Source organism: Nerophis ophidion, linkage group LG13 (assembly GCF_033978795.1).
Source record: "Nerophis ophidion isolate RoL-2023_Sa linkage group LG13, RoL_Noph_v1.0, whole genome shotgun sequence".
In the NCBI taxonomy this organism is placed as follows: Eukaryota; Metazoa; Chordata; class Actinopteri; order Syngnathiformes; family Syngnathidae; genus Nerophis; species Nerophis ophidion.
The window spans coordinates 34,347,683-34,357,672 of NC_084623.1; the positions used below are offsets into that span (position 1 = coordinate 34,347,683).

Below are 9,990 nucleotides of genomic sequence, written 5' to 3' on the forward strand. Positions count from 1 at the left end.
CCTAAATTCTTGTATGACAACAGAATGGCTAGCAGAACAGAAGGCAGAGGAAACTACACATTTTGATTTAGTATTTGCTAGTTGTATTTTACAAATCACAAAAAAGGTAAATTCGGATCGCTAACATTGTTAGCTTAAATGAATGGGATTTAACACAGAGAAAATTAGCATCACGGCTAACGGAGAAATATTTTCGGTTCATTATGAGACTGTGGTGGTACATAAACCTAGCTAGCTAGAGATATTGGCCCCAAAATCACTTAATAAGTACAGGAACAGCTAGCTAGCTTGAGTGGAAGTATGCTGGAAGAACCTACAGTCATACAGTAACAATTACACCTTTATTAAACTTAAAACCATGAATCAAATATATTTACCTCAGTAATATCAACAGAGTTTACCAGACTGGATGAAGTCCTTGGGCTCAAATATTAGTGTGGCCTCAATAGCCCTGATGTAGTGTATAGCATGCTGGGAATTATCTGTGCATGTGATGGAAGAATGCACTGCACATGTGATGGAGGAATGCATAGTCAAGGGTTGAAATTCTACTGAATTTGCATTAAATCAGGTTGTTTTAGCCAATAATCATGCTGCAAGATCTAGCATGTTGCATTCAATGTTTATTCCCATTAATTTCCCTTTAATTCCCGTTAATTCCCATGGAAAGTTTCCAACTTTGAATATTCCCGGAATTTTGCAACCCTAATAAGGAGTGCTTGAAACGCCACATGTCAACATCTCTGGCCGGTGCCACACCCAACAAAATGCCCAAGCAACCAGCACTGACAATTGAGCATGGCGTCTTACATTTCCACATCAACACCGTATGAAACAAATAGTCAACAACAGAAGGAGATAACGTCGGCAGTAACCTACCACATAGCGAAGGACATACACTATTTGATTTCGTATTATGCAGCTAATATTTTTAAAATATCTTGTGTGACATCATGCACAAAAGTGCACTTTATTTGTTTTAAACTATTGTAGTGCCGTTCTGTACAAAAAGTGCACTTTAATGTAGTGTTGGTTTGAAATGTCATCTTAGTGACAACTTGCACAAAAGTGCACTTCATTTGTTTGAAAATATTGTAGTGGCGTTCTGTACAAAAAGTGCACCTTAATTTAGTGTTGGTTTGAAATGTCATCTTAGTGACAACTTGCACAAAAGTGCACCAATAGTTTGTTTTAAAATGTCTCTGACAATTTTGCACTTTCTGTTTTGGAATTACATGAATGTTTGTGCCACTGCTTAATAACTGTTTAATAAATATTGTTTTGGTAAATTGACTTAGTTGTGCTCTCTGCATGAAAGTTTAAAATGAGCTTAATGCAGTATGAACATGAATATTTTCATGTAGACACATAAAATCATCATACTGGTGTGATTATATGCATCAAGTGTTAATTTAAGGCTAAGGCAAAAAAATCAAGGTATATATCGTGTATTGTGACATGGCCTAAAAATATTGAAATATTAATTAAAGGTCATATCGCCCAGTCCTATACACTATAAACAAATGCAATTATGTATGATTCTGGGACATCCCTAAAGCTCACCCAATCATTGATGTCATGTCCCTGGGCAAGGCTAACTAGCTGTCATCTGTCATTGTTGTTTGCAGTAACTAAAGGAACTTTATTAATTCCATTTAAGCTATTTGTGTTTCACGCTTAAAATCGCTCTTTGACCCGCGGCCCATCGGCACATTTTCTCTTTTGCCTCCAAAGGCAAAAGAGAAAATGTGCCGATGGGTTTGGACACTTCTGGTCTAGATTAAACATTCTGCATAATCAGTAAATCCCTGCATTCACTCTTAAGGACTACAAAGAAGACCAGGATCCAGCCATCTTTAAGTCAGCGAAGACCGGCAGGGGGCCTCTGGGGCCTAACTGGAAGGTATTAACAGAGTGTGTGGCACACGTAATTAAATTATTATAGCATACTTGTGAAAAAGACCAGGAACCATTTTGGCTGTTTTGAAATGTATTATATATGTTTCTGCAGGAAGAACTTGTCAACAACCCTAACTGTCCACATATGTGTGCCTATAAACTGGTCTCAGTAAACTTTCAGTGGACTGGACTGTCGGGCAGGATGCAGAACTTCATTCATAAAGTATTGAAGCCATATTGCCCTCTAGTGGCTGATACATAAACTGCTGCACATTTGTGTTCACATACACACATGTGTGTGAGTGTGGTCATGGTCCTGTTGTATGCCCACACTTTTTCCTTTTGTGCAGATGGAAAGGCGTATTTTTACTGTCTTCCACAGACAGCTATTCTGCTGGATTGATAATTGGATCAATCTTTCCATGGAGGACATCAGACGGATAGAGGATAACACAAAGGAACAGCTGGATGAGGTGAGTGAACAGTATTATACAAGTTGGTTAAAAAAAGAATACACCAAAATTATCAATTAATATTTCAAAAATGAAAAACAATAGAAAACCTAGCTTGAATACGTGTTGTATATAACATCGAATATTCATTTCATGCTTTACAAGTGCTCAATATGTTCTCTTGTTCAATATGAAAAATGAATATTATATAATTAATCAGAGATATATTTTTTTGATATTTTCTCATCAACCTTTTGGCATGAAAATGTGTTTTCATGCTTTTGATGCGGATTTCCAATAACATTTTATACTGTTAAATCGAATGCCAGAGAGATTAATAGCCATGATTTAACCGCTGGTGTTTGGTGACGTTGTTTGCAATTTTTTACTTTTACTTAACAGTGGGGCAAAAAAGTATTTAGTCTGCCACCGATTGTGCAAGTTCTCCCACTTAAAATTATGACAGAGGTCTGTAATTTTCATCATAGGTAACCTTCAACTGTGAGAGACAGAATGTGATCAAAAAAATCCAGGAATTTACATTGTAGAATTTTAAAGAATGTATTTGTAAATTATGGTGGAAAATAAGTATTTGGTCAACCATTCAAAGCTCTGCTCTGATTGAAGGAGGTTTGGGCTCAAAATCTCACGATACATGGCCCCATTCATTCTTTCCTTAACACGGATCAATCGTCCTGTCCCCTTAGCAGAAAAACAGCCCCCAAGCATGATGTTTCCACCCCCATGCTTCACAGTAGGCATGGTTATCTTGGGGTGTAACTCAGTATTCCTCTTCTTCCAAATACCACGAGTTGAGTTTATACCAAAAAGTTCTATTTTGGTTTCATCTGACCACATGACATTCTCCCAATCCTCTGCTGTATCATCATCCATGTATCCATTTTGGTATAAACTCAACTCGTCGTGTTTAGAGGAAGAAGAATACTGAGTTGCATCCCAAGAACACAATACCTACTGTGAAGCATGGGGGTGGAAACATCATGCTTTGGGGCTGTTTTTCTGCTAAGGGGACAGGACAATTGATCCGTGTTAAGGAAAGAATGAATGGGGCCATGTATCGTGAGATTTTGAGCCAAAACCTCCTTCCATCAGTGAGAGCTTTGAATGGTTGACCAAATACTTATTTTCCACCATAATTTACAAATAAATTCTTTAAAATTCCTACAATGTGAATTCCTGGATTAGTTTTCACATTTTGTCTCTCACAGTTGAAGTGTACCTATGATTAAAAAAATTACAGACCTCTGTCATCATTTTAAGTGGGAGAACTTGCACAATCGGTGGCTAACTAAGTACTTTTTTGCCCCAATGTAACTGTTGACTTCTGTGTGGGGAGAGAGTCACTATAAAGGTATTATTTTTGAGGGAACATTCAGGGCACTACCCAAAGAAAAACTATTTTTAGATATCGGTGTACAAAAATGGGGCAACATCTTTATGTGAAAACCGGACAATACAGAAACTGAGGTACAACAACATGAAAAACACACCAACAAAAATAGATGGTTGCGAAAATAAACATCCGAAAGAAATGAAAAGTATCAGATCGCTATGTGACAATTCTGTTCACAAAGTCTATCTTTTCACAGATGAGAATGCATGATGAAGTTAAAGGAATGGTTGCCCAATAATGCGTGAGTAACAAAATGTATCTTTTCAAGGGCATCATAGTTCGTACAATGTTTTTTTTCTTCTGTTTTTCAGTTTTCGGTGCTCCTGCAGTCAGACTCCACTTCTCACACTTGGACCAAGACCAACTTCATGGAATTCTTTTGTTTCCTATTTTGAGCTTATAATCATGAATTGTAAAGCAACTGATCCTGGATTTACATTGTTGATCCTCTTAAACCGAAGGAGGAAACATTTTCCTTGTCATTATTTTCAGTGCATCACAACAGTTGCTTATTGTTGTTTGTTTTATTAGTTTACTTTTGTTTGGGCTTCTTTACCAGCACCTTCCGTGTATAATTTGATGTATCACATCAAAAATACAACTTAAGTGTGCCACCAAAAGTATTTCCAATGTAATAGATTAGTCTGACATGCTTTGTTATGCCTTCAGAGGAGTGAACAATACTGATGATGGCTGGGTTAACCTCGCGGTAAAAAAACAACTGCTGTATAGTTTTGGATTTTGGGTACAGGTGGTTTGACAGATACACTGGTCATATAATTGTACTGCCAGCGGCATATAATATTTTCTGTATTAAATAAAATGACATGTATTTTAATGTCATAAAATGGGTTGTGTGCATTAAATATACTTTTTGTTAATTTGTCGTAATCTTGGTCATCCTTTTGTTTGCATTTCCTCACTTTGAACGAATTCTATCCATCCGAGGTCAGGTCGTGGGGGCAGCAGCCTAAGCAGAGAAGCCTAGACTTCCCTCTCCCCAGCCACTTCGTCCAGCTCTTGCCGGGGGATCCTGAGGCGTTCCCAGGCCAGCCGGGAAACATAGTCTTCCCAACATGTCCTGGGTCTTCCCCGTGCCCTCCAACCGGTAGGACGTGCCCTAAACACCTCCCTAGGGAGGCGTTCGGGTGGCATCCTCACCAGATGCTCGAATCAATTCATCTGGCTCCTCTCAATGTGAATGAGCAGCGGCTTTACTTTGAGCTCCTCCCGGATGACAGAGCTTCTCACCCTATCTCTAAGAGAGCGCCCCGCCACCCGGTGGAGGAAACTAATTTCGGCCGCTTGTACCCGTGATCTTGTCCTTTCGGTCATAACCCAAAGCTCATGACCATAGGTCAGGATGGGAACTCAGATCGACCGGTAAATTGAGAGTTCTGCGTTCCGATTCAGCTCCTTCTTCACCACAACGGATCGATACAGTGTCCGCATTACTGAAGACGCCGCACCGATCCGCCTGTCGATCTCACGATCCACTCTTCCCTCACTCGTGAACAAGACTCCGAGCAACTTGAACTCCTCCACATTGGGCAAGATCTCTTCCCCAACCCGAAGATGACACTCCACCCTTTACCTGGCGAGAAACATGGACTTGGACTTGAGGTGCTGATTCTTATCCCAGTCGCTTGACACTCGGCTGCGAACCGATCCAGTGAGAGCTGAAGATCCTGGCCATTTGAAACCATCAGGACCACATCATCTGCAAAAACCAGAGACCTAATCTTGCAGCCACCAAACCGGATCTCCTCAAAACCGTGACTACGCCTACAAATTATGTCCATAAAAATAATGAACAGAATCGGTGACAAAGGGGAGCCTTAGCGGAGTCCAACCCTCACTGGAAATGGTCTGACTTACTACCGACAATACGGACCAAGCTCTGACACTGATCATACAGGGAGCGGACCGCCACAATCAGACAGTCTGATACCCCATACTCTCTGTGCACTCTCCACAGGACTTCCTGAGGGACACCATCCAATGCCTTCTCCAAGTCCACAAAGCTGGTTGGGCAAAGTCCCATGCACCCTCAATGACCCTGCTGAGAGTGTAGAGCTAGTCCACCGTTCCATGACCAGAACGAAAACCACACTGTTCCTCCTGAATCCGAGGTTTGAGTATTCTGCTAGGCCTCCTTTCTAGTACAAATAGACTTTACTTTGAACAAACTATGTGATGAAATACGTCTTACTGAACTGTATATTCTATCCATCCTTTTACTACCGCTTGTCCCTTTCGTGATCGCAGGGGGGTGCTGGAGCCTATCTCAGCTGCATTCGGGTGGCAGGCGGGGTACACCCTGGACAAGTCGCCACCTCATCACTTGGCTAACACAGATAAACAGAAAACATTCACACACTCGGGCCTAATTAGTGTTGCCAATCAACCTATCCCCAAGTGCATGTTTTTGGAGGTGGGAGGTAGCCGGAGTGAACTCACACAGTCACGGGGAGAACATGCAAACTCCACACAGAAAGACCCCGAGTGCAGGATCAAACCCAGGACCTTTGTATTGTGAGGCAGACACACTAAGCCCTCTACCACCATGCTGCCTGAACTGTATATTATCGATGCAAGAAATTATGTCTTTGTAGGCTAGGATACGTAGGGCTTTATTGTCTTTGCACAAGTACAACAAAAGTTTGTTTTCAGCACAAACCTGTTCAAGATTAGACAAACAAACAGTGTACAGGGTTACAGAACAAGAACGCTGATGGGTCGCCATAAGGCGCCCTGTAAAATATGGGAAAAAGGTCAACGCTGGGGAAGGATGAGTAAGTAAACACAATCTAGACTGGGCTACTAAGGGGGCCCAGTCTGGAATGGGAAAAAACCTCCATAGCAAAGCACATATACATATTACAACATACATCTCGAGATATCTAGCAACAGAGGGAAGGTCGTTCAAGGTCATGGTGGTAGGCCGAAGCTCTTCAGGCGCTGACCATCCATTCATCACCCCTACGGGATTTGTGTCAAGGGCGTTGGGTTGGGAGGTGCGGGGGTATGTGTGGCGTATATTTTTTTGTGGATGTGTGTATGTGTGTAAGCCTGCAGTGTGTCTCTGTTCCGCGGCCTTGATGTATTGTGCAGTCGCTAGTCCAAAGTCAACAACAACAGGTGTGTGTCCCTGAGAGACAAGAAGGGAGTTTGTTGTGTCTTCGCTGCAGTGACCTTCGGGAGAGTCTCGAAGCCAGGGAAACAATCCAAGTTAAAATGATTTGTATACGAGTGAAAATAAAATTTGCTTTTCACTGTAAATTGTCTATGACTGGTCCTCAAAAACTGCGGGGTAGACAGTCCGATGTAATCCACAGTTCTTCCCGCATCCTCCAATCATTTGTGGCAGCTTTGGGGTACTTTGAAGACTGCCAGCAACTTCCAATTTGTCGACAAACCAGAGCAACGCTTACTCCAATCAGCAGATGTCCTGTTGTCATAATTCCGAATAGGTGGATATCTTCACGTCCTCGACAGAAAAGGGTCACCAGGCACGCGGGGCTCCTTCTTCTCCCAAGAGTCCGTCGTGTGTCCAGCAACAACCACTTCGTCACGACAGCAGGTTCCCCCAAACCCAAGATCTTGTCAATTTTGTTGAGGCCAGTTAAATAGTTCCCATGTTTAGATTTGGAGAGCAGTGCAAAAAGAGGCAACAAGAAAGTTAAGACAAGACAAGACAAAGAAGCAGGCAGGAGAGATAAGGGAGAGGAAAGGGGAGTGTCCACCCTCGATTGGTGCAGAACTGCAGATAATTTGTCACTTATCAGATATTTGATGTACTGCATTATACCTTTTATAGTGACATGGGCGCACCAGAATTGAAAGACATTGCTTGTACTGTATCAACATTTAAACTTTTTCTTCTTACGTTGTGCCTCCTTGCCATATTTTTCCCATATTTTCTGTTTAAAAAAAACCTAACAAATTCTGCAATGTGCCGAGGACCACAAATGGCCGCCAAGTCGCCCTTTGCTATAAGCAAAATTGTACTGGACTCTGCAGTGTAGTGTTTGTTCCAGATGCACAACATTTCAGAGTAAAAGCTTATTTGTGATATTTCATTTTAGTTTGGTAACATTGTTTTTGTCCGTCTATTATCATGAGGTTGTATTTGGTAAAGCAAAGATGTTGTGTCAATATTTCTTGATTACTTTGGTGTGAGACATTTGCATCATCTATCCATCTATTTTCTATCGCTTGTCCCTTTTGGGGTCGCGGAGGGTGCCAGAGCCCATCTCAGCTGCATTCGGGCGGGAGTCGTGGTACACCCTGGACAAGTCGCAGTATGATGCATATTTATGAGGGGTGGGGCATCTGGTTGGGATGCTACCCGAACCCCTCCCGAAGGAGGTGTTCAGGGCATGTCTGACCGGTAGGAGGCCACGGGGAAGACCCAGGACACGTTGGGAAGACTATGTCTCCCGGCTGGCCTGGGAATGCCTCGGGATCCCCCGGGAGGGGCTGGATGAAATGGTTGGGGAGAGGGAAGTCTGTGCTCTCCTGCTTAGGCTGCTGCCCCCGCGACCCAACCTTTTTTTGATTGATTGATTGGAATTTTTATTAGTAGATTGCACAGTACAGTACATATTCCGTACAATTGACCACTAAATGGTATCACCCGGATAAGTTTTTCAACTTGTTTAAGTCGGGGTCCACGTAAATCAATTCATGGTAAACCTCGAATAAGCGGAAGAAGATGGATGGATGGATGGATCATATGATTCATATTTATGTAACCATATTACAAATTTATTTCAGTTTGTAACATGGTTTTGCACTTCTCGACCACTGTAGTATTGAACACAACAAGTTTTGTTGCAAAATCAAGTTTGTTTATTGGGTTTTCAGCCATAAAATCGACAGGATCAGTCAAACACATCAAATGTTTTTCTTTCTTAAGATGTACTAGTTTGGTTGTGTTGGCCTCCATAACCAGCCATAGCGGATCAAATGCTTCATATAGCAACCAATTTTTAAGAATTCTAATATTAGTGGCCCCAGTATAGTGAAACCTAAAGTTTGGTAGTGCTAATCCTCCCAACAATTTGGGTGTCTGTAAATATTGCTTGTGCAACATGTGAGTCTTTTTTGTTCCGAATGAAGTCTAAAATCAGACTTACAAAAGAAGAAATGAGGAAGAAATAGTGTTATACACTGGACCGTATAGGGAAAATTGTGGAACTACATTCATTTTAATATAGTTGACACCAGCCACTGTAGATAAATTAAGTAGGGACTAGCGATAAAAATCTCCCTAGATTCTGGAAAACATCGGAACAAAGTTGGCTTTATAAAGCTCTGCAAGTGTATGTGTGACCAGGACACCCAAGTATGTGAAACTTTGCAAGGCCATTTTAAAGAGAGCATTGTCAGAGGATATTTTTAGCAGCAGAATTTACAGGAACTATTTCACTTTTACCCAAGTTCAATTTGTCACCAGACACATGTCCAAAAGCTTGGAGAGTACTGAAGTCAGCCGGGAGCGAGATGGAGATGTTTGGGACATTTAGAAGGAGGTCATCTGCATAGAGTAGGGGACGGCAACCCAAAACGTTGAAAGAGCCATATTGGACCAAAAATACAAAAACACTCATCTGTCTGGAGCCGCAAAAAATGAAAAACCGTATACTGATAAGTGTTATAATGAAGCCAACACATGACATAGGTGTCAATATTAACTATAATAGCCTACTATCAAAATGAGTATGTGTTGCAGGCTGAAGAACATCTTCGTTGACAGAAATGTTAAAATATAATACTTATTCTACACATTTTTACAACATTAGAAACCATTTGTAAATCAGAGGCTACTCAGAAGGTGAGATAACTCCTGGAAATTACTGGCTTTTAATGGCCAAAGATATAGTGTAGTATATGTGTATACTAGTAGTATACACATATAGTATAGTGTAGTATATAGTGTAGTATAGTAGATATAGTGTGTGTCCAAGTTAAAGTTAATAGATGTATTACAATCTTTGGCAAGCCAGGTAATTTTTGCTGTGGTCTGGAACAATATGGCCCACAAACAACTATCTGAAATGCAGCCAATATTACATACAGATAATGTCTCATGAGACATGCAAAACTAAATTACATACAAAGAGGAAAAAAGTAAAGGATAATAAATGAGCTCCAATATACATAATGATGCAATATGTACATTCATCCATCCATCCATTTTCTACCGCTTGTCCCTTTTGG

General features: G+C 41.1%; 1 protein-coding gene across 1 annotated transcript in view; it reads left to right on the forward strand.

Moving 5' to 3' along the window:
- The window catches only part of LOC133564480 (phosphatidylinositol transfer protein alpha isoform-like), a 30,205-nt gene extending 25,559 nt beyond the window's left edge, over nt 1-4,646 (forward strand). Inside the window, exons 8-12 of the mRNA XM_061918827.1 lie at nt 1,826-1,903; nt 2,012-2,122; nt 2,250-2,372; nt 3,962-4,006; nt 4,077-4,646. Of these exons, the coding sequence (XP_061774811.1) occupies nt 1,826-1,903; nt 2,012-2,122; nt 2,250-2,372; nt 3,962-4,003 (354 nt within the window). The 3' untranslated portion in view covers nt 4,004-4,006; nt 4,077-4,646. The remainder of the gene's footprint in view (nt 1-1,825; nt 1,904-2,011; nt 2,123-2,249; nt 2,373-3,961; nt 4,007-4,076) is intronic.
- Nucleotides 4,647-9,990: the final 5,344 nt, after the last annotated feature.